At 31.0% G+C, this 27,561-nt stretch overlaps 1 protein-coding gene across 1 annotated transcript in view; it reads left to right on the forward strand.

The window, feature by feature from the left end:
- Window positions 1-9,470: 9,470 nt before the first annotated feature.
- LOC149577507 (short-chain dehydrogenase TIC 32, chloroplastic-like) overlaps window positions 9,471-27,561 on the forward strand; it is a 38,244-nt gene continuing 20,153 nt past the window's right edge. The window contains exon 1 of the mRNA XM_089796620.1: window positions 9,471-9,544. Coding sequence (XP_089652746.1) covers window positions 9,471-9,544 — 74 coding nt within the window. The remainder of the gene's footprint in view (window positions 9,545-27,561) is intronic.

Genomic DNA, 27,561 nt, shown 5'->3' on the forward strand with positions numbered 1-27,561 from the left:
AGAAGGTGTGTTAGTTGGAGGGCAACAATACGAAGCCTGAAAATGAAACCAGGAGGATCAGAGTAATAGAGCCAATCTAGTTGAGAGGAGAATTAGGAATCTTGAAAACTAAAATCACAAATTGGCTAGTCAGATGATCTCTCTTCTCAATTCGATAAATGATAATATGCTTTCTTTAATCGATGTGATCAAAGACAGAGGCATATTGGTAGGTGAGGATGGAAAGGATAGAGAAAGAGCCATGTCTAATGATGATATGGCTACTGACATCACCTTTACCATTTTGGACAAGGAAACAAAGAAAGTCCAGGAGCAGAAGGCCGAGGAGCACCAACAGATTTATGAGGCTGCCCAGACCATGCAAGATTTCGAGAAGAAGAATGAAGAGTAGTCCTTTGTTTCTATCTTTTGTGTTTTTTCTATTTCACTTTTGGCTTTTGCTTAGTTTCGTTAAAGATAGTTTGTTTTGGCATTTTTATTGGTCTTTATTGTTGGCTAGGCTTCGTGCTTATTATCAACCTTTAGACTCATTTTATCTGGCTGGACTTTGTTGCTTATTATCAGCCTTGGTTTGTAGCTACTTTTGGGTTTCAGGGTCCCTTTAAATTTTTTTTATCTTATAAAAAACATGTGGTGAATTGGCTCTATTTCCTTTAGAAATTGAAAATATTGATGTAACAAAAAAATTGAATTACAAAAGTTACAAGTATGTGAAGAATGAAACAAAGTTGGGGAAAGAGACAAAAAAGGTTAGAATATGTTGAAGAGGAGTTACCTATTGTAACATTTATGGATAGATTTAAGAATTTGATTCAACCTTATATTCGTCATGCATTTTTTGCAAAGTGGCAAGCACAATAGTTTCAAACTTTGAGAGATAATTTCCCACTTGGAACGATTGTATTAGTTGTTGATTTTACAGAGAACTGTTCCTTTGTTCATCAAAAAGAAATTCAATCAAATTATTTCCTTTCTAAGTAGGTCACTATTATGGTACATGTTTGTTATAGACATGCACAGTTAGATTTGGATGGTGTTCAGAGTACAGTTCAAGAATGAGTAATTAAAAAGGAATATCATTTTTATATAAATGATGATAAAGAACATGACATTCACTATGTAGAACATTGCTTCAATATGTTCTTTTCTTATTTGAAAGAAAGAGACATAAATGTTGACAAACATTATGTTTGGTCTGATGGATGTGTCGCACAATTCAAATCATCTAGACCATTTTATGCATTATGTAGATATCATCACAATGAGAATATAAAACACATATGGAATTTCTTCGAGAGTGGCCATGAAAAAGGTGAACATGATGGTGTGAGAGCTTGCATCAAATGTGCTTTGCAAAAGTATCAAATGAATTATTAGAGATTTCACATAAATGATTCACATGATGTTGTTGAATGGTGTAAGACAAATTTTGCATCAGACAAAGTCAGTACATCATCATCAACAAGTCGACAGGTACCATATAACTCTTTTGGGAGATAACAGGTATGGATGTGTACATCTATTTAAATTTTATGCAATTAAGTTATAAAATTTTGTTTTTAAGTTTATCTTTCCATTCGTTGAAGTTAAAATTTAATTTTTTCATATTTTCAATTTAATGAACTTTTAGGTGTTAATAAAAAAAAATCCATGGTTACAAGAGGATAGAAAAGACATGTTCTTTACATTCAGTCATGAGTATAGATAATTGCAATTAGACATTGAAAACAAGAGAATACTCATGTTTTAGTGATAGTTGCATTTATGAAGACTATCAAGAATGCATCAATCAAACACGTGGATATACAGGTGCATGGATTTTGGTACCACTTGATGTTACTAATACATTTGATAAAGATGATGAAAATTTTGATGATATTCCATTGATTTCTGATGATTATAATCATATCTCTGGATTGGTAAAAGTGGGTAAGTATCATCAAAATTAATTTCAACTTGTTAGTTAATCTCAACTTGTTATTTAATTATCAATTTGAACTGTCTTATATATATTGTACACATGTATGTATACTTGTTATGGAGGAGATGTCTTTGTAGTGATTGTTGGGCCTGAAAATCATGAAGGTGTCAGTTATTATTTATTGCAATGTACGGAAAAGAGGACAAAGTTATATGATCTTGAAGAAAGTGATGAAATGTTATTCCCCATAGGTATTATACATACATGTGTGCAAATACATATATGAATTTATATATATCTAGGTAACTTTATATCTATCAAATTTTAAAATATTTAAATTTGTGGTGCAGGTTCTATTATGATAGAGGGAACATATTTGAAGCAAGACAAAATAGTCCAACATGGAATACACTTTGTTGATTGTCAGTCTGACAAAAAGGTTTTACAATACAACTACTTGGTCATTGCTACCAAGCTTTGTCTACATCTAGTCAAATTTAAGCATGTACGTTGTAAGTGGAGACTAGATAGTGAAGATCATTAGAAGATATTACATGTCATAAGTGTACATCATGGTTGAATTGACCTTTGAGATTTATTTTATAATAATTTAAATTAATTTAAAGTTGTTAGTTTACTGTATAGGGTCATAACTCTTAGTTTATTATTTTTTTAACATGCATTTTTAACTGTATACATTTCAATAATATTAATTACTGCGGATGAATTTAATAATAACAACTTGATATATATAGGCAATACAAGTTAGTTGGAACTTACACAATCATTAGATATATATGTATCAAAAAATAATTTAATATGTTAGAATTCTTAAATATCAACTTCTTTTCAAACTATTGAATTTCATCTTGAATTAAATGTGTTTTTAATTGTACAATCATACTCTTAGTTATCATTAGTTTATTAAAAATTATATAAATTAATAATATTAATTACCATGGATGAATTTAATAATAACGACTTGATATAAATAGGCACTACAAGTTAGTTGGAACATACACAATCATTAGATAGATATGTATCAAAGATAATCTAATATGTTAGAATTCTTAAATATCAACTTCTTTTCAAACTATTGAATTTCATCTTGAATTAAATGTGTTTTTGATTGTACGATCATACTCTTAGTTATCATTAGTTTATTAAAAAACTATATAAATTAATAATATTAGTTACCATGGATGAATTTGATAATAACAACTTGATATAAATAGGCAATACAAGTTAGTTGGAACTTACACAATCATCAGATAGATATGTATCAAAGATAATTTAATATGTTAGAATTCTTAAATATCAACTTCTTTTCAAACTATTGAATTTCATCTTGAATTAAATGTCTTTTTAATTGTAAGATCATACTCTTAGTTATCATTAGTTTATTTAACAACTATATAAATTAATAATATTAATTACCATGGATGAATTTAACAATAACTTGATCTAAATAGGCTTGATCTATGTAAGTTAGTTGGAACTTACACAATCATTAGATAGATATGTATCAAAGATAATTTAATATGTTATCTAAATTCTTTTATCAACTTCTTTTCAAACTATTGAATTTCATCTTGAATTAAATGTGTTTTTAAAATTGTACGATAATACTCTTAGTTATCATTAGTTTATTAAAAATCTATATATTAATGTTAGTTTATTGTAGGGTCATACTCTTAGTTTAAATTAGTTTATTAATATGTTTTTAAATATTATATTTTGTAAAAGTTTTTTAAAATAATGTATTGGCTTACCTAGTTAGCATATTTTTATCCACATAAAACTAATATTTATCTTTAGCCCTACTAATTGATAATTTAATAAATATGTATCTTTCTAACTTCCTACTAATTGATTTAACAAATTTGTATCTTTATTCCTACTAATTGATTTACCAAATATGTATCTTTAGTCCTACTAATTGTTTATTTTATAATGATTACAAATAAATATAATGTTTTAAATTTGTAATCTAAATCATTTGGGTTAATTTAGTAGTTTTAAGAACCTATATTAATTCAATTCAATCACCTATAAATTATTATTATTTTTCAAAATTATAAATTAGGTTCATAGATCAATTGGGAACTTCTTTGAATATTTAACTATTGAAGTAGGTAAAGAAAAGTTAATTTGATTATTTTATAATGATCAAAATAAAATCTTAAGTTTAAAATCTATAATCTAATTCATGAAGAATGTTCTACTATAATACAAAAAAATAAACATACATTTACATCTCAAGAATAAACATCTACATCTAATATCTCTACTAAAATGCATACAAATGCAAACTATAAGTATCAAATAAACATGTATGTAGCAAAATATAAAAAGTTATATATACATGTGACCATCCAACTACTGAAGTAATAAATAGTCAAATAAATAGTGAAACATGTATATGTCATCGAGTTACTAAAATACATGTATGTGTATGTAAGTCTCTAGAATATATACAAAGACTCCAAAATATAAATGCATCGAAATATATATAAATCTACTACTACTAGAGGGACCCCTCAAGACACATACGAACATAATGACCCTCTGATCGAGTCTCTTGTACATCCTATGGCCAAGGCGCATCAGTCGAGCCCTACAAATATGTGTGTATATACACACACACACACACACACACACATTAGAACTATCTAAACATATATATATACATGTGTGTACATTCAAATTAAATATGAGTGCATATCTCTAGTTTGAAACATAAATAACTTTACAAACTATTTATACTTCTACCTGAGCACTATTGGGTGCCTTAATAGAATCATCTCTCTGACATACATGCCCTGACCCAAAACTAGATGTAATCATGTGCTTGACGACCTGTTTCTGCATGATTTATTATAGTTCTTAAATTAAATATCTATCTAAACTAAATTTTTTAATTTAAAAATAAATTACACACACACACACACACACACACACACACACACACACACACACACACACACACCTGGTTCTCTAGAGGTGGAGAATGATCAACAGACTCCATCGTATGATCTATTAATGCACCTCTACTGTCTGAAACATTAGTGCATCCTAATACTCCAATATCATCTCCTAAAAATTTAAAACCTACTGAACCACCCTTAGCACCACAATCTCCTATTACTAGTAATGATGAGTGAAGTGGACTGTGTAACTGGCTGGGTAATGGTGTAGAATCAGTGCCGAGTTAGAATAACATGTCCATGTACAATGAAGATCCCATGCTTAGACTAGTATCAATCTTAGATTGCCCTCATAATTGATCACCAAAATCATCAAGGTCCTCAATTGTGATCCTAACATCTCCAACTCTTATGCTTGATTCATCTGTAGAGTGTCATAAGCATAGTGCAGAAAGTTGTGAGCTATGTACAAGTGTATCGACTGTCATTGGTCTGGTCTATGCCTATGGAACTATAGGGCTCTGATGGTGTCTAATGGCATCAATCACTAAGTGAACTGGCATCCCCTGTGTATCAGTGCTAAATCCATATGCCTGTGTTGTCCTAAAAGAGCATGAACATTGCCTGGTACTAGTAGTCCAACAACTCTATATGGCTCATTGGAGGAGGTGCCTGAAGTGCTACTAGATGCCTCTGAAGATGGTCAACTTGGACGAATTCGTCGAGTATGAATATAACAACCAAGAGAATAAGATGTGATACTAGCAGCCGTAGATGCAATATGTCCAATATTGTCAATTGATCCCCTCTAGGAAGCAATGACAACTCTATCTACAATAAGTGCTAGTGCTAGAGTCACTGGAGGAAGTCTCTATCCAACAAACTATCTCACATCTAGAGGTGGCATATGCTGTGCACTGTGATACTAGTCATGATCTGCGATTCGACCACGCCCCTGTCCATAATAATCTAGAATGTCTAAGTAGTTGACATTGAGCCCCATGAGGAACTCAACCTATAAATACTATGAAAAATAAAGAGGTATCTAGTCGTTATTAGGATAATGACCATGTGCAGCTAAAAAATTAGGATAGATCATGCTAGCAATAATAGGATCTCTACATTGTGTGACTCAATAGCCTCTCACCCTACCCTATGTACCCTCATATGATGGAAAGAGATCTTGTTTGATGAAATCTTTGGGGGCCACCCTCTTGACATCATTAAAAGATGCATCTCCTTAAATCTTAGCCCTAAGCTACCTAGATAGGGAAGCTAATATGTCAGGGGTAAATAAATGGTGAGCTCTAAATCTAGCAGTCGGATCTTGTAAACTCACACATATGGTAGCACATATGTCTCTATATAGACCATCATCAGAGGATAATATATATTTCTCTAATCTAGCAACCTCTTGCTCTAAAAATGCAAATAATGCATTAATATCGATGTGTGCAGGTGGCGCAACAAGACCTCCAGCAAGAGCTGTAGATGCAAGACCTCTAATAGGAGCCACACTAGGAGTTGCAACATGAGCCCCACCACGTGTCCTACGAAAAGCCATAAAATGAGCCCCACCATGAGCTACAACATGAGCCCCACCATGAGCAACATGAAAAATTACACAAGGAGCCATAGTAGGAACCGCATTAGGAGCTACAATAGGAGCCAACGCAATAGGAGCCACAATAGCAGTCACAAAAGGAGCCTCATTAGTGCCCTCAGGATGATGAGCAAGCCAATCATGTGAAGTCATATCTGTACAATGATGGAGCTAATATATATTGTAAATTGTATATAATGTATATAATGTACATGTCTCTCTAAGTCTAGTACACAATTTTTTTTATTTAAATTAAAAGATATGTAATCACATACATCAAATGTTTTGATAATCTGTAACATGCATCAATAAAATTTATATGATCATATGTACATGAGAGTTAGAGTTAGGGAACTTGAGTTTTCAGAACTTTAGGAATTAAAGATTACCTACCTGTTTGACTTAAAGGGTTCACTTGAGTTAGATTAGGGTAATGATTAAGGTTTTGAATTTAGATTAAAGGGTTCAAGAGTTTTTAGTTTTGGATTAGATTAGAGTTTGAGTTAAAGATTAGGATTTGAGCTTTCAATTACCTAAAATCTTACATTAGAGTTTGAGTTAGATTAAAGGGTTTCATTTCTAGATCTAAGGGTTTGAGTTTTTAGTTAGGATTACACTATCTAGTTTGAGAACTTGGATTAGGGTTTGAGTTTGAAGTTAAGATATAATAAATTAAGGTTTTATCATTAGGGTTTGAGTTAGATTAGTGTTTCAATTTGAGTTCTAATCCTAGGTTAGATTAGGGTTTCAGTTACGGTTCTAGGGTTATCTTTGTTAGAGATTAATAGGGCTAGGATTTTCAAGTTAAAGATTAGGGTTTGAGTTCTAGATTAAAGGGTTTGGTTAGGGTTACAATTATACTACAAATTACTTAAGGTTTGAGTTAGGGTTTGATTTAGATTAGCGTTTGAGTTAGATTATAGGTCATTTGGTTAGGGTTTGATTTAGATCTAGGGAACTACAATTCTAGATCAGGGTTTGATTTAAAGATTACTTGGTTCACTTGAACTTTATAGAAATTAGGGTTTGAATTTTCAGTTAAGAAATTAGATTAGGGTTTGGTTAAATGGTTTGATTTCTAGAATAAGGTTTAAGAGTTAAAGATTAGGGTACACATACATGTGATTAGGGTTTGATTTAGATTTAGGTTAGGATTTAAATGATTTATAGGGTTATGGTTAGATTAGGGTTTGATTCTAGGATTTCATTTAGATTAGAGTTTGAATTAGATTAGGGTTTGAGTTTTCATTTAGGATTAGATTAAAGGGTTTCAGTTTTCAGTTACGATTAGATTACGGTTTGAGTTAAGGTTTGGTTAGGGTTTGATTTCTAGGGTTACCTTAGATTAGGGTTTGAGTTAGATTCTAAGGTTTGATTTAGATATAGGGAACCTTCATTTAAACATTAAAGGGTTTGAGTTAGATTCTAGGTTTTGGTTACGGTTTGATTTCTAGACTTATGATTAGATTAGGATTTTCAGTTAGATTAGGGTTTGAGTTAGATCTAAGGGTTTCAATTTTTAGTTACGATTACATTAGGGTTATGGTTCTAGGGTTACATTCGCTCGTTTTAGTTACATAACTCTAGGGTTAGATTAGGGTTACAGAGTTTCCAAGTTAAAGTTAGAGTTTGCATTAGGGTTAGAAATTAGGGTTAGAGTTAGGGTTATGGTTAGTGTTATTTTTAGGGTTATAGTTAGTGTTATGGCTATGGAGATAGCTCATTCTAATATTTTTTAATTTTCTACACTAATTTGTTTTTTTAATTATTTTTTCTAATGTTTTCTAATATTTCAAGTTTAATATTTTTTTCTAATATTTTGTAATTTTTTTTAAAAAATATTTTATAATGTTTTTCTAATATAAAATGTTTTTTCTAATATTTTCTAATGTTATATGTACTAATTTATTTTCTTTAATGTTAAATACTAATATTTCCTAATGTTGTAATACTAATTTATTTTTCTAATATTGTAGATTAATTTTTTTTTAATATTTCACTTAGTAATGTTTTTCTAATAATTCTACACTATTATTTTTTAAAATATTTTTATAATTTTTTTCTAATATTTTGTAATTTTCAAGACTACTATTTTTAAAAATATTTTCTAATATTTTTTCTAATATTTTTCTAATATTTTCTCATTGTTTTCTAATATTTTCCAAACTAATATTTTTAAATATATTTTATAATGTTTTTCTAATATTTAAATATAATTTTTTTTAATGCTTTACTAATAAAACTAATATTTTTCTAAAAAAAAGTTTCTAATTAAACTAATGTTTTTCTAATAAAACTAATATTTTTCTAAATTTTATTTTCTAAAATTCTATGTTACTAGTACACTATTGTTTTTTTAATATTTCACTTAGTATTATATTTTTCAAATAATTCTAAATTATTGTTTTTAAATATTTTTAAATTTTTTTCTAATATTTTCTAATTTTCAAGACTAACATTTTTAAAAATATTTTCTAATATTTTCTAATGTTTTTTAATATTTTAAAAATATTTTTCTAATGTTTTTTCTAATATTTTCCAAACTAATATTTTTAAATATGTTTTCTAAGATTTTTTTAATATTTAAATGTAATGTTTTTTCTAATGTTCTGGTATTCTAGATTAATATTTTAAAAATATTTTTTAATGTTTTTCTAATATTCTAAACTATTGTTTTTCTAATATTTATCTATTTTGACAAATTTTTTTTTCTAAATTTATGTTCTAATGCTATATTAATATTTTTCTAATATATAATTAACATATACAAAAATAATTATAAATGTTAAATTAATATAATTAAGTAACATAAATAAACAATCAAAATATTAAATTAACATGAAAATATGCTTTGAAAACATAAAAAAACATAAAAAAATTCAAATAATAACATATAAACATACCCAAAATAGCACAACAACAAGAATCTGGAGGAGAACAATGGAAAATGACGTGGCTGGCCTACCAATCTAGTACGTTTGCTCCAACATCCAATCAAATTCACTTGTCATAAAAATGAATGGTAAAATGGAAAAATGAGGCTTTTGAAAGTGAAATCGCCATAAATTATGTTCGAGTGAACATATTAATGAGGTATATTCACCCAAACATACCTCATATATATGAAATATGTTCGCCTGAACATATATTTTTATTATGTTTATGTGAACATAATAAGTATGTTCGGGTGAACATATGTTAAATATGATATGCAATATTTGCCATTTTTTTCAATTTCCTTCATCCCACAAAAGTGGAACCCATTATTGTGGGCTCACCATGGATGATCTAGGTCCACGAACAACATTATGCCAAGAAAACTTGAGAAAATTGGTTGAGACACAAATCAAGGTAAACACCCTAAAAATTGGAATACTTTTAAATTAAACCCATTTGGTCTTAGGGCACAAAAGCTACAAATATCAAATAAAATCTAGGTTTGGAGTCCGTATGTAAAATTGGCCTACATAACATTGCAAAACCTCAAACCCTCATCCCAAAAAATAGGGAAATTCTCATACCCTCCCTACTAGGTAGAGGTAGCAAACATAAATAGAGGGGAACACTAGTTCTCAGCCTCCTAACAAATGACTACCAAAACAGAAGTAGAAATGAAGCTGAAACAATAAAATGGAAGAGCCCTACCTCATAGCCAAAAGGACAAAATGAAAATCTGAACCTTAAAATAAAAATCTGCACAAGTAGCTGAAAATCACGACAATCCAAGGTCTCCCCGAGTTGGATCCAACGAGACCAATCTTGCGACGATCCTATGACTGTAGCTCCCATAATTAACAAAATGGTAATTCCTCATGAAGATGATTTTGGGTTTTAATCTCAAACTTTCTAATTCAAAAGTGAGAAGTGAGGAATTAAATTCCTTTTTGGATACTTATTCACTTTTTGAGTGAATAATGGATTAGGGAAAATAACTAGCCAACCTAGTTTAACCCTGAATCGACCCAAATGAAAATAGAATATCTCTATTAATAGGAATTCATCTATAACAAAGCTATCATAAGTTAAAATAAAATAAATAAAGCCTTAAAACCCCAAAATCATAGAGTTTCCTTAACAACCTTCATGACAATGCGAACCTCTAAATGTACAGATATGCTTACAGGTCTAGTCACATAATGCAAATGAATCTAGAGTTATCAAATCACTCAAAGGTCTAATTTAAACAATCAAATAGGATACGTCAACCATACAAGGATGAAATTGGTAGATATGAACAACTAAATCACTAAGTCTATTTGCCACTGCTAGGGATATAAATCCTACACACTAAAATACATGATCAAGTACAAGTGCATATAATAACTTAGCTGAAGCAATAAATGCATTAAATCACCTAATTTAACCATTTATTCAATTATACTAAAATAATCTATTTACATCACTCATGTTCACATATAACATAATGAAGCAAGAATGAAGTAAATCATCGTAGCATTAAATCCACATATAAACAAATTAGAGATATGTCCAAATACAAAATAACCATATATCACCATAAAACATATGGTCATCTCAAAATGGCATCAACATGTGAATATGATCAACTGAACATCATAGAAGTCTAACATCTATGATATTGAAATCAAAGTATATTATCTGATTCTTAGGTCATCACAAATATAAAACATAACATGAGTAACAAGTATTTCTTGGATCAAAATATAACAACGTAAATATCCACAACACATAACCAATGAATCCAGCATTGAAAATCCATTTCTAATTATTTAAGAATTTAATAATGGTTGTTTAAACAACATGAAAAGACACTTAGAACACATAAGTGAACACATTCATAAACATGACTAACCATGTAATGCCCCGCCAAGGGATCCAAAAGAATTAACCTAAAGTTTCATTATGTTTGCCAAGTTTTTTTTTTTTTTTTTTTAACATGAAAGATAACATCATACACATCATCACATAGTAGTGGAAGCAATAACATACATTCAACCAAGGCATACATAATAAGTTACTTTTTTTAAGGATCCCATGACATTGAATCACATTTAATTTAATTAATACTAAGTCCAATAACTACCACATCAACATGAAAGAATGATTGGAAAGTCCAAAGTCCATAATATACATATGTTCCGAATGCCTCTTGGCAAATGAGACCTAGAATGCTCAATCATCCATTGTACATGTCACAGGGTATGAAAGGCTTAAAAGAATATACGTATGTCAAAATAAAGATGCATCATCCTCATTGAATTCATGATACAAGTACAATAATGTAAATGAAAATAATAACTTACATGATACATCCATCCATTGTAAAAGATAATGATCCATCATAAAACACAATTAATCTAAGTGTGCAGTTCCTCCCAATCATCAATAGCATCATTAGACCATCATGGGCCCTAGCCATCCCTCCGAGCATAACATCCCAAGCCATCGAAGAGATCATTGGTACTATCATGATAAGGATGTCACTCCTAAACATGCTACAACATATGCATAAAGAAATCTAACATGCTACATCATACGCATAAAGAAATCTAGCATACAAGAATAAAGGATAAGATGATCCTACAGAGTAGATAACATCATCTATCAATGCTAATCATCAATATAAAGAATCATTTTAGCAAATAACATCCAACATAAGATATAACATCCATCATAATGATCCAAGAACATAAGAAAGGTAAATGCCAACAAAGAATGCGTTGGAGGAGATAGGCTCAAGTCAAAATCTACATGTCAAGAGTACATCATCCAAAAATTGCCAATCATCATCAATGAAAGTAAATAACCATAATAAGCACATCCAACAATAAGTACACCACTAGAGGTACACCAACTCTACAGAGGAGACTCAGGCTACATTCTAGGGAGTGTCATCACATGGCTGCTTGAGTTACCTTGGATTGGTTACTCTGAACCCTAGACACTCAACGTGGCACATGTGGAACCAGAAAGCCCTCTCATGAAGACAAAGAAATCATCCCATTCCCATCCTTAGTCTGTACAAGCACTCAAGGTATGGGCAGGTCAAATATCTCTAACTTATCTTTTTAGTGTGTTTCCCCAAAATTATTAATTACTAGATTATCACTTATTACATAACTTGCAATAGGTTACCCTGGTACTGACCACTTTGGGCCCTAGACCCCTATTGCAAGCCACTCCCAAAGACATGTACCTAGACAACCTCTCTTAAGAACCTAAAGCATAGTTGTGTCCCATACCAAAACACACATAATAATCAATCTCGGTTCCTTAATAGGAAACCTGACAATAAGATGGTACTTCCACTCAAGTGCACATAAATGTTGCACAGAGTAAACCTCACAAATATAATTTTCAATTTGAATCACAGGACATATCATGACATCCAACTACATAAACAATATAAAAGATATCTTGCAACACCTCTAGCATACGCTTATGAAATTGCAAATCAAGAATCATATAAATCACCTTAGTCATAAACAAACGAATGGAAAGCATGAAAAGATAATCCACACTATCCACAATAGTTCTTTATGAGAAACTGAAAGGCATTAAATGACAATTCACAATATCTACTGGTTCTCAACAAGCAATCGGTAAATATCTCAAAATAATACTAATGAAAGACTCCAAAATGTAGTTAGCACAGAGAAGCAAGGTACAAACACATGTTTTGGATTGCTTATGAAATCACATGGTTAAGTTACACATGAGGATTTAGCTTTTGTTTCACATGATTGAGTTAAAGATAAGGGTTTCTATTTTGGTTTTAGTATATTTTTCAATTAAGTAATCTTATAGCTTGCCCTTATAATTAAACCCCATTTTGTTTCAAAAATGTCCACAAGTTACCCCTATTCTATTTAGGACAATTTCCAAAACAATCAAAGAGTAGAAATATACTATAATACCTGCTAATTCTCAATCAAATAATCTATGACTTAATTTAAACAACTTTAATACTTATTTGAAAATTTCTTGTTATTATTTAATTAAATTAATTAATTTATATATTATTCATATCAATATCTAATAAATCACTTTAATAATAATTTAAATCATTATTAATAACAACTCATTAACATTTAATAATTTTAAAAGAAAACTGAATTGACACATATTAAACAATAGTATCATATTTATTAAATAACATGCTAATAACCTTATATCTATATTATCAAATAAAACTATTAATAAAACTCTTAGTATTAAAAACTAAATAACATTAACAAAGGAACAACTTTAACAAAAATTTAAATATTGTTGCCAACCTTCATTATCCAAATAAGATAGGGAACACATAACTGACTTGGCAGACATACAAGGATACCATATAGAATAAGGCTTTAAACTCTTAGCAACAGTCCATCATTAAGATTCAATGCCTAGCCCCTTTGCATCAAATAAAAAAAATACATTTATAAACTTATTATTAAACTATATACTATTAAAATTTACAATATATAAAATAATATAAACTTGCATAGCAACTTAGTCACTGCAGATAGGGATTAGTATGGCCATGTAGTAGTTATAAACCTGTTGGCCTTTAAATAACAAAGGACTGTGCAATTAAAATCGCAACCCTACATGACTAATCCATCGTCCAAGCAAGTAGGGAGATGGTTCGTCAATTGGATTGTCTCATAATTCATTCCCTTCTATATGGGATCATATTGAGCCTATTGACTATGCTTGTAACAACATGAAGAAGGCTCAAGAGTTGCAGATGTTTTTTTGATGGATCTTTGCAACAAGGAAAATAGTTGAAGAAAGAATTGTATGGTAGTCAGGAGTTTGTAGATGAAACTTGAGAAACCCTATTGAAGCATGATTTTTTTCCACAATGAGGCGAACCAAAAATGATTTCCCAATTGTTGTTTATAATTTATCAACATCTTAATACATAATTTATATTTCTTTTAATTAATACTGCGCTAATATTGTGATGGTGAGAATTGCGTAGAATGGCTTAATAGAATTACATATTGAAAAATGGTGCACCCTTAGCAATATCCTTCACCCAATAGTCAACTATACTTGATCTAAATCTACACATATTATGCCATCATCATATGCTTTGTTTCACAATAGTACCTTAGCTTCATACATATACATTTTCCATATAACATGTATTTCATTTCCCCCCCCATGTAAAAAGGTCATTTCTCACTCTGATACTTGCAAGACCTTATCTCAAGTCAATCCTATGCCATGAATTCTATAAGACCTCACAAATTTGGTAATCTAATTCAAACCCAGTTAGACTAAGAGAAAACATTCATACCAGTATATACAAAACGATCTCTTTAGCAGTCCAAGTGTTGCTGAAGGTAGAAAATCATAAGATGAATGAAGGTAATAAAAATCGAAAGAGGACAATGATAATAACCATTCCAGCCTTAAGAGTTGTTACAATGTGAATAATAACTGACTGTCCACCCTAATGACAACAACTCCCTCAAATAGCAATACACATGATACAATATTGGAACAGTGAGATGCGGTTGATTAATGAATAAAAAGGTGTTTCCTCAAGTTAATCTGACATTGATAAAACAATGTTCAATTATGACAGGAATAGGTCACACGTGGAAGAGTCACGATAAGGTGGACGACAATCATTTAGGCCCTGTTTGGTTGCTGGAATATGAGTGGAATAGGAAAACGAAATTAGAATATGTTTTATATTCGCTGTTTGGTAAGCTCAATCGAAATTGGGAATAGGAAGACATATTCCAATTTTGTCCCTGAAATTAGCATATGTTTATGCCAAAAAATATCTGTTATTGGAATAGGCCATTTCCATTCCCATTCCGATTTTCCATTTTAATTTAAATTTTTTATTTAAATTTTTTTTTTTTTCGAATTTTTTTTAAATTTTTTTTTTTTTTTTTTACTTTTACTTTTTAAATTTTTTTTAATAACATTTTTTAAAATTATATCTATTTGTTTAAAAAAATAAAAATGAAAATGAATTAACTAAAAAAATAATAAATTAAAAAAAAATTTAGAAAAAATGTTTTTAAAAATACAAAACTTAACCTTATTCCTATTTTATTTTTGTACAACCAAACAATAGATTAACATATTCTCAGTCGAATTCCAAGTGCACCAAACATGATTGGAATTGCCTATTTCTATTCCCATTCCTCATTTCCATTCCCATTCCATTTTTCTATTCTAATTTTCTATTCCTATGCCAGCAACCAAACGAGACCTTAAGAAATATATTATGTGGGATGGTGGTGCATAGTGTTATTTGATACAGCTAGCTCTCAGAGTGTCATGGAGCATGGAGTTGGAGCCTATCTACAGATTCCTTTGTTAATCATTTCGTCATGGTTCAAAGGGAATTTGTCACAAAGTTCAATACAAGACTAAATTTTGCTGGGTCACCCGATGTGGCATTTCCATTGATAATAAATATAAATTTAATTGTCTTGGGCATCTTGGATGATCAAGCTTCTTGTTCATCGGTGGGAATGGCCCATCCATCCTATTGCTTTGTTTCTGCATGCTAATAATTTTCATATGCAGCCCTATCTATCATCACGTTTTGGCAAGACAAAGAAGGCACATCACAATGGAAAGATCTTTTAAATCTATAAAGTAATTTCAGAATTATATGAGATGAAAAGAGAAGTTTGCTTTTTGAATATCATAAGTAGAATTTATTGTTTCCTAAAGCTCATTGTTGGGTTGAACTAATGGTAGCATAACTCGAGGCAAAGTGGAAGAATACCAACCCCAAAACTCTACTTAGTCTCAGTCCCCTATGAGAAAATTACATAATGCATTGCTAAGCAGGAAAAAGCATACCTGATATATGTATGCAAATGGTTATTCTGAGCCTTAGTAGAAGATACTCATTTCCAAATATCCATCCGTTGCCCTATTCTATTCTCCTATATCATATTCCGTATTCCTCAACAAGAAGTCCAAGCAAAAGAGGGAGTGTTGTGTTCCAGTAAACTTATTCCCCAATCATGGTTCAAATCCTAAATATTGCTCTTCAAATTAGTGCTATGAAAGAATTCGGTTGACTCCATCCATGGGAAACCATGGCTATAGTCATGAAGAAATGAAGGCTCTAATTAGCTCAAACACTCAATTCCATGCATCAAAGGTTGTCACTAAATTGTTGAACACAGGTGTTAATTCATAGTCCCTCTAACCACCAACCCCCCCCCCCCCCCAAGTGATTAGGGATGTTTAAAGATAAAAACCTCTCACGAAGCACCTAGAATCCTCTAGAAGCAACCAGAGGATAAACGTTGACAACTAAGCACGAGCCTTATCCAAACTTCTAGATAAATGGATAAGAATGATAAGGTTGTAGACACCATGTGCTTAATTAGTACACTAACTCTCATGTCATAGACATCTCGTGCATCAAGGAGGTATGCATACTTCTAGGTGAATAATTATTAAAATAATGCACATTACTTTATTTGATACTCACTTGACTCCTTTTAAATCTCATATCATGCGATCATAAAATTTTAATAAATCAATTTATTTTCCACTTTAAACTTTATTTTCGAAACTTAATTAATAAAATATTTATCAACTTAAATAATAATATTATTTAACATTTATTAAAAATGAACTCTAAATATATTAGTATTAAGTTAAATAAATATTATCACGTTCCAACTTTAAACTTACAACTTTCATTCCCAAATTTAATCCTTTTATTTAATTAATTTCCCAATTAATAAAATATCATATTAATTATCCATTTAATTAAATTATTTAATTAAACTTAATTAATAGAAAATACACCAAGGGCTCACAAAGTAAAATACAAAAAATCCATCATAGCGAAATGCAAACTAGGGTAGGCACTACAAACCACTGATATAGGAACCTAGTCTAGTGTAGCAAGGTAATAGAACATAGTGAAATCTCTACATAGTAATCATAGAACGACATCATGATAGCACATCAATCCTAGTAATCACTGGCACAAACCTCAGTGAAATCATCTAACACATCATAATCTCATAAATCAGCCATAAGAATAATCAAAGCAACTAATACAGTAACATAAATCCAATCAACTCAAGGGTGTAAACCACTCATGGTTCTAATCATGATCTCTTCTCAAGGAGAGATCAACAAGGTTACATCCATCAGGATGAATTATAGAAGTCAAATGGGAGAGGCACTACAATTGGGACTAACATCTTCCTTTGGTCCCATTTAAACCCTAATTTAGCCAAATTTATGTGATCCCTCCTTTCAGTAAAGGAAATCTTGTAGTACTACCTTGTTCATGTATTCCTTCATGTGCAAGAACATGGCCCCAATCCCATCCCTTAATAATCCATGGGAACACATTCCCATGACCAACCAAACCTACCCCCCAACCCTTGCAAGAATGCATTTGTTAGCTACCCAAAGTACCATTTTTCTCTAAGAATGTGATCCTACGAGAAATTCTTTGTGGGAACATGTTCCCACATTTTTTTTGGATTTATTACAATTCCACAAATTAAAATCCTATTTTTTAACCTTGACCTAACCCATCACTAACATTTTTTTGTGTGATCATGATTCTACTAGATGTGATAGTGATCCTACCCACCCTGATCCAGTGGGATCATAATTCCTAATCCTATAGTTATAAATAAAATAAAATGCATAAAGAATAAGGTGGGTTTCTTGATCATAGTGTCCTATATTCCTCTTGATCCCTCCGCATGCTCCTTACCACATTCACTTGATACCTTAGATGCTCTCCCTTATCCATCTCACAATTCCTCTCCAAAGTTTAGAATCACAAGATCTCTATAGAAAATGTGAACATAGATGCACTCATTTCTATCCTCCTAGGCCCTTATATAGGACTCATTATGAGCCCTTGTTTCTTGTTTTCCTTTAGTGATCCCGTTCTTCCTTCGTTAGTTATTTTCATATCTTGATTGCAATTGTAATGTCCTTGTAGCCTTTTTGGATTTTCTTTGTCATTGGTTTTTTTTTTTTTTTTTTTGAGATGCTATTAGGTTTCATTTTCTCTCCCCTCCACCTTCTCAATAGGGAATTTCCAAGTCCATTCTCTTGTATTTCCCTCAAGATTGGGACAACCTAGTTTCCTTGTAAAATTATTTCTAGGTCATCTATTTATTTTAAACATCTCCATAATAATATTGTTTCAACATTATGGACCAAAGAGGTTCAAAATGTAGACACCTAGATATGATTATATAAACTTTTAATTAAATTTAGTTCTCTCATAACGCATTATTAATTAAATACTAAATATTAAATTAATTTATGTCATCCCCTAGTTAATAAATCTAATTAATTAACTATAATCTAGTTAATAAATCAACATGACAATAAATAGTCTGATTATTAATTAAATCTCCCTTCCTTTATTAAATTTAATAATTACACAAGATCATTTTATTTAATTTCAAAAAATTCATGCTTGATTAGAGAATACCCCTTACCTCAATCCTAACCTCTAGGTTTAGACCCAACCTGACCCATTCACCCATAATAAGCCCACAAAATTAACTAATTAAACCTAGTTAATTAAGTGACCACTTGTACTCTCCTACAATCTCACTTGCATCCTAATCACCCTCTAATCCAAGCCTAATCAAACCCTAATTAGTTGCACAATTGTATATATGAGGATTGAGAAATCCTAACCCAAGCTCAAGTCAACTCTTGTCACATCCTTATTCTCTCCAACCAAATGCATTAAATGTCAACCTTAAATGGTAGTACATCCCTCTTACACAATCCATCCATCTCTTACAACTTTTTCCCCTTTACATACCCCAAAATGGTCGCATTCCCTCCAAAACCCTAATCTCCTCTCTTGCATTCTCTTTGTGACAAGCTATGCATTTGAAAAAGCACAATTAATGTAATTCACTTTCCTTACACCTTGACCAATCTTAGGGAGTTCTTAAGTTTTTATCTTGACTATCCATTCCATTCTCCCTTTTCCTATAAATTAGACTCTCTACCCTTCACAAATCATCCATCTTCCATTGTAAAGTTATATTGCTAATTTGAGAGCCTATAGATTACCAAATTATCATTATGCCCATTTTCATCTACAACTCCATCAATTGAATTGATCCTCCATTGTTGAATCAATCCCATCCTTTGAAGCACTAAGCACACATATCTCAATCTTGGACATATCCTCTTCACTTGGAACTACTTGAAGGAATGAGATTTGTATTCCTTTTTTTTTTTAGCTTCATTTTAAAGGTCTTTTTATAAGTATAGTCTTGATACAAAGGGGCTTGGTTGACCTAATCAAATTCAATAGGGAAATTCAATGTTCCTTATTTTTTTTGTAACAATACTCAAATAATCTCACCAAAAAGGCCATTTCTAGACCCAAACCCACACTCCTTTCCTTAAGACCTATTAATGGTTACTTCCCTCTTTGATCCACTATTTGTTAGCTTGTGGTGACTAATAAGGAAATTATTATATACTCACCATGTATCCTTGATGGGTTTTGGGGGGGCTATTTTAAAACTATTTTTCTAGGGCCGACATGTGTAATTATTCTAACCCTAATTTTATAAGTGGACAAAAGATTATATAAAATGGATTTGAGTTAGGTATTTTAATATGTGATGATGAGATTTTAGCTACTTGCAAGAGTATTGAGTTGTAAGGGATTGTAAATTTTAATTAGGTTGTAATCATTGGATAATAAAAATATTCAACTCTATGTTTGGTGGATGTAGCCCGGGGATTGGGTGAACCATGCTAAATCTTTGTGTGTTGCATTCTCTTCTATGTGATTTATTATTTTATGATAGTGGTTATATTTTCATGTAATTATTATTTCTATCTCGTTAAGCCTAACACTACCCCCCCTACATATAAGCATCCATATAACTATTTATGAAAAATTGATCAACATTCATGTTTCCAATTGCCCATGAAACCAATTGACAACTTCTTTATCTTATCAAGATTAGGATAAATCACTAACCTATTATCATCAAATGTATGGTGGCTTATTTAACCCAACATTAAACTAGAAGATACTTTTACATCAATATAATGCTCTATCCACCCTCTCTTTCCCATCTTGACTCACTAAGTATCACATATCCAAACAAACAAGATATGTTTTACACATTAGTGCCCACTATGATAATTTTCTCAAATTCTACAATCTTTGTGATCCAACCCAATCCTTAGGCCCTTAGTTTTCTTTAAGGAATTGCATATGCCAAACTATCCTCCATACATCCCTTACATAGCCTTAAAAGCCATCTTTTAACCACCAACTCATGGACAAATCCTTGATAATCCACTATCACTATCAAACTCTACACTGTGACTAATCACAATCACCTTCTTGCATCCAACCCATGTGTAATCCTTTTCTTGAATGCACAAAAACTATTGGAATAATGAACATAATAAATCCTCTTCATCTTTGTCCAAATGAGAGGTTTTATTCAACATGAACTATACAATATATCAAATTTTAAAGGCTCTCGAGTTAACATAATTAAGGGTTTACAATTATACTTCAAAACATGATATCTCTTTAAATACTTGATCAAATACAATACATCAACGACCAAAAAATAAAGGAATAAATGCTTCAAAATGATGACATGATGAATCTTCAAATCATAAACTTCTAAGTTAAGGAAAAAATTTGTAAATAATGTGAATATTGTCACCATATCATACAAGTGCATAACAACTTTACTTTTTATTAATCTTAGTCTCTTACATCAACCACCACACACCATGAATCAACCATTACATGTTAAATAGACTAAAAGGATCCCAAAGACAAACTAACTAACCAAACTCCCTATTCTAAATTAATCATAACTACCATGGAGTCAGTTGCCTTTATGTTTAGGAAATTACAAAGAATGTTGAAATGTTCTCAAGTTAACAACTATACTTTCTTAACCCATTAAATATTTTACTATGGTCTTATTAAGACTCTTCAAGAATGTTTATTCATAAAAACCATTATTGTACCCATTATCCCTTCAATTAGTCCTTACAATCATTCTTCCTTATACTTGCAAAATTTCTTAGGTTTATGACTTCATACACATAATATCCCTCTATTATATTAGCTAATGACCCAAATAAGTCTCATTAAGCTCCTAAAGACCTTCAATCCCTTATCCCATTACATAATGTCTCTTATGGGGCTATTTTCCTCATCATGGAAACTTTGCATTACTTTGACTCTTTATGGCTCCATAATATTTCATAGACACTAATGGCCCAAGTTATAATGTTTTGAGACCTTTTAGGTCATTGTAGTATTCATTTGCCAAGTTCATTTGAGTTACCCCTTTCTAGCCTTCTAAGCCCTATGTGCTTCTACACCGATATTTTATTTATTTTGTTGAAATTTTAACATGCTTAGTATTGTTGATCCCAAATGGTATTGAGGGGGTGGGAGGGGGGAGGGGGGGTGAATCAGTACTAACTTTTCTACCAGTTAGCTATGCTAACACGAAGTATATTCCTAACACTATTTGTCTTAACAATTATGCAATAATGAAAGAAGTTAAGTAAAACCATACAAACTCACACACACCAATGCATACATCAAATAACATAATTATTTTTTGTGTAGAAACCATCGATGAGAGGATTAATACCATGATGGGAGTAATATATCCACTAGCCCATATAATTCATGTAAAGGGTTGCTCGATTAAGAGCTACAACTATTCCTTCCAGGAACACATCCTATTAGGAATGAATATAAATTGTTAGGATTACAAAATCCTATGAAAACTACCTAGTTAGAGGATTCAGAAAAGCTTACTACTAAATATTTCCCTATTAAGAGCTACAAATAGATGTAATGGTGAGAAAGTAATCTAAGTGTGTGATTATAAAAGGACATTGTCTTTCCATATAGAATTTTTTGCATATCCTTCGAGATACATTGATATTCATCCATCCTCTACTTGTCTTATGAACCCTTCAATCTCACCTTATCTCATTCTCAGGAACAAGTCTATTGTTACACTATCCTCTTTAACTATGTTATCCACTAGCTTGCACTTCAAACAATAATAGCAATAGTCTCTTTGCCACAACAACACTTTGTTTCTCAACAACTTCAAAAAATTTACAAATTAAGTTTGAGTGGCTTTATGCACTATGCATTTTTAGGGCATAGTTGGCCAAATATAATCCATCTTAATTTTGAATTTAAAAGTCATTCTCGAGTTATTCATAGTAAACCTAAGACACCTACTTGTAGGTATAGACTGGTAGCCTTGTGAGTCTAAATGTGATCCTATATCTGGTCTCCATCTTTTCTATCTTTTGTCACTTTGACCTTTACTCCTATCACATCAACTCTATCTGACCTTGCATCTTGTCACATCTATATTGACTCATCGGTGATGATTTCTGATCAACTAACCTTCATGCCTAATTACTAGTGGTGGCTTAGACTGTATTACCATACACATGTATAATGGTTCATTCTTCTACCATTGGTAGAGTTACCTTTTAATATCTACATCTTCTTTGACTGATTTCTAATCAATGACAACACCAATTTACAAAATTCATGCTAGTGAGACTTGTAAGTCTAACAAGTATTCCATTACACTACATTTCATATATTACAATAGGTTTGGAAGCAGGAATGACTATGGAGTGGGGAATGGTAGGTAGAGTAGGTGGGGTAGTGATGCAAGAGAATATTGGGTTCTTTGGCAATCTTGTATCAATAAAAATAAATATCCTATTTGATGTTCCAATTTTTTGTTTAGTGGAAAAACATTGTTGTTCATGTTTTTTTTTATTGTGCAGTTGGTTACTTAAAGAAGACCAATCATGGATCACTCTCCTATATTCAGATAACTTAATTTCATTTCATTTAAGAGTTATATTTCTTCCTTTCTTGAGACATTTTCTTTCCTGATATTCTAATTAATGTGTGGTTTTTGGCTTCTGTGAGTTTTGTGTGTTGTCAAGGCTTTCCACAACCTTTGGGAAATCCTCTTGGATCATGTGTGAACCTATCTTGGTAGCCATAGATGTTAGTTTTCTTATTTGTAAAGTCTTTGATTTTTCCTTTGAGGAAGGACCTATATTTTTTTGATAATTGTATCTTTCAGGATGAATCTTGGTCTTGATGATTATTAATTGTGATCTAGGATGAGGTTAGGTAGTATTAGTATAGTAAGAAGAAAGATATAATTATTTGGATATGTAAGCTTGATCCTCTTAAATGATTGATTGAAGTTTGATGTATATGGCTATAACTTTGTAAGCCTTATGCTTGACACATTATAATGGAACCCTCTCATCATATCTACATTAGAATCACTATAATTTTTTGTTTCATCCATATTTGTGTTGGCTTTTGTGTATAACTCTAGCAAGGTATATGGTGAGTGTTCCCTTGGTTATTTTCACTATGATCCCTACATCAAGTGGTATCAAAGTGAGTATTCCTTCCTTGTAAAGTCTTGGGATCATGGAGAACCTTGATTGGATTGGTTGTAGGGTAGCATACTTAGTTTCTAACCTATAACCTATAGAGGATTACGATTCTTGCAAGAAATATTGTCAAAATCATTCAAGGTAGAGGAAATATAGATAATTCTATTATGGAGATGTTGATACAAATTGAAGCAATACTTAACATTATTGAGACATCCTAGAGAAGATGAGTCCTATTGATGATGTTAGCGATGAAGAATTAATTTGGCCTAATTATAAAACCTAAATGGAACAAGATGAGGAGAGGCTCTTGAGAGCCTAGAATAGAGAACATTCATTACCTTCTTTTGATCATTCAAGTTATTGTAGAAAACTTGATACACATGCTTTTTTACATTGGATCTCTATAATGGAGAAGTACTTCAATTATGAAAGTACCCTTGAAGACAAAAAAGTGAGGATAACAACAACTAAATTGAGTGGGCATGCTTATCTTTGGTGGGAACACTTACAATATAATACACAAAGAAAAGGAAAGGAAAAGATCTAGACTTGGGTGAGGATGGTTGGTGATTTGAAAAATAAATTCATTCCTATTCTATCAAGTTAACTTGTCAAGGAGAATATAAAACTTGAGATAGAAAGACATGACTGTAAAGAGATACAATGAATAATTTTGAAAATTGGACATCAAATCTAGACATGTTGATGATGAGGTTGAAAATGTTGCTAATCTTAATGGATTGAGAAATTCAATTAAAGATGAGAACATTTTTGTCAAGATGAAAAGTGTGGAAGAAGTATACTTGTATTCCTTCAGAGTTGAAGAGATGTTGGAAAAGAAACAAGAATATAGATAAAGGAGGAAGATTTGTGCAAAGTAGAGGTAGTTCTTATGGAGAAAATAGCAGATCTGGTAGTACATCTCATGATAAGGGAAAATCACGATGGAAATAAGATAATGTTGGAAAATGAAGAGGTAACTACACTAGAGGTAACTTTACTAGTTACTCTAGGAATAGAAGTAATGGAAAAAGGGAAGATAGATCTTGGTTTAAGAGAACTTATTTTACATGTGGAGAAGAAGGATATATAGTTTTTGAACGTGCCTTTTCTGGCCCAAAGATAAGAGGCAATAGCATAAATCCTCTAATTCAAGAAGTAGCTATTGATCCACCTAATGAACCTAAAAATGGAGAAAACCATATGATCATAAGAGCTTTTTGGAATGAAAAGTTCAACATGATGAACCTATTTTAAGGAATTTTTTTTTCAAGACTAGATGTAAGATTCAAGGGAAGTGTTTCAAGTTAATCATTGATAGTGGAAGTTCAAATAATATGGCACCAGAAGAATTTGTTTCTAAATTATAGTTGCAAATATTAAAGCATCTAAATCCTTATAACATTGATTGGATTAAATATGAGAACAAGCTATTGGTAAGTGAATAATGCCCTGTGAAATTGAAGATTGGGAATTACTATGATGAAGTCTTGTGTGATATTATGCCTATGGATTGTTGTCATGTTCTTTGGGAATACCTTGGATGTATGATATAAAATCTTTGTATGATGGTAGGTTGAATCAATATACCATTTGGGCTAATGGGAAGAAGAAAGTCTTATTACCCTTGATAAAGAAACTTGAAGAAAATCATTCCACAACAGTTAAAGTTTAATTGTTGGAAGAGATTTAGTTTATTAAGGAAATGAAGAAATAGAATGTTAATTTTTCTTTGATCCCTAGGAACACTGAGAAAAAAATGAACTTGAGCATGCACCTGAGATTAGATAAAATAAATTCAATACATTATTTTAGATAATTTATGTAATGGTTTATCCCCTATAAGAAGTATTAGGACCATTGCATGAACTTGATACCTAACACTTTTTTTCCTAATGAAGCCCCCATAGGTTAACACCCATAGAAAATAAAAAATTGAATAGAAAAGTACAAAAAAATGTTGGGAAATGTTCGATCAGAGAAAGTTTGAGTCCTTGTACAATACCTATAGTATTGACACCTAAAAAAAATGGAGAGTAGAGAATGTGCAATGATTCTAGAGGTATAAAAAATAAACATATAGGTTTTCTTTTCCTAGGATGGATGATATTATGGATCATTTGAGTGGGGAGAAATACTTTACCAAAATTGATTTGAAAAGTGGGTATCATCATATTAGAATAGGAGAAGGAGATGAATGAAAGCTACTTTTAAAACTAATGAGGGTTTGTATGAGTGGTCGATTATTGATTCTAGTTTAACTAATGCACCTAGAGATTTCACGAGATTGATGAGTAAGGTTTTGGACAAATTCTTGGGTAAATTTTTTATAGTGTATCTTGATGACATATATATAGTAGAACCAAAGAATAACACCTAATGCATATCAAACAATTATTACAAGGGTGTCAGAGGAAAAGTTTTTGATAAATCTGAAGAAATGTTCCTTCATGAACAAGGAGAATGTATACCTTGGTTTTGTGATATTTTTTGATGGACTTAAGATGGATTCTAAAAAGGTAAAAGCTATACTTGATTGGATTACACTAGAGAATGTTGAAGACGTTAGATCATTTTAGGGGTTAGAAAGTTTATATAGGAAGTTTATCCTAGATTTTAGTTTGGTATATAATGTTATGATAGAAAAAATGAGAGGAAGTAAAAAAGAATTCAAATGGACACATGGAGAACACAAGATTTTTGAAACATAGAAACAAAAGGTAGTAGTATCACCTACACTTGTTTTACCTAATTTTACTAAAGTTTTTCAAGTTGATTTTAATTCTAGTGGGAATGAAAATGAGATATTTTAAGTCAAGAAGGTAAGCCTATAGCTTTCTATAGTGAAATAATTAATTCTAAGAGGAAATATTATGTTTATGATCAAGAATTCTATGCAATTTTTAAAGATTTCAAGTGGATACATTACTTTATGCCTAAGGAGTTTGTATTGTACTATGATCATAAAGATTTACAATATTTAGGTAGTCAGAATATATTGAATAAGAGACACATGAAATGGGTAGAGTACACGTACAACTTTTCTTTTGTGATGAATCATAGAAGTGGATAGTCTAATAAGGAAGCACATACTTTGAGTGGAAGAAGTATGTTGACCAAGACAAGGGTTAAATTATTTGGATTTGCTGATTTAAAAAACTTGTATAAAGCTGATCCTAATTTTGTAGAACCTTGGAATGCTTGTAAGAATCACATAACATATAAGAAAAGCAAATGGGTTGACTATTTTATTCAAGAAGATATGTTGTTCAAAGGAATTCAGTTGTGTATACCAAGAGGATCTATGAGAGATAACATCATTAAGGAGAAACATAGTGGTGGTCTTGTAGGACATTTTGGAATTGATAGAACAATGAAGATGATTTATGAAAGATACTTTTTGCCACATATGTATGAAGATGTTCAGAAGATGGTGAAGAGTTACAAAAAAATTCAAGTAGCTAAGGGTACTTGTCAGAATGTGGGTTTGCATACACCTTTACCTATTCCTAGTAAACCATGGGATGACATCAATATAGATTTTGTTCTTGGATGACCTAGAAATCAAAGAGCTAATGGTTCTATCTTTGTAGTAGTAAACAAATTTTTAAAAATGACACATTTCATACCTTGTAAGAAGACATTAGATGTAGTACACATGGTAGATCTATTTT

Source organism: Cupressus sempervirens, chromosome 1 (genome assembly GCF_028749045.1).
Source record: "Cupressus sempervirens isolate cs-2001-9-10 chromosome 1, ASM2874904v1, whole genome shotgun sequence".
NCBI classification, from domain to species: Eukaryota; Viridiplantae; Streptophyta; class Pinopsida; order Cupressales; family Cupressaceae; genus Cupressus; species Cupressus sempervirens.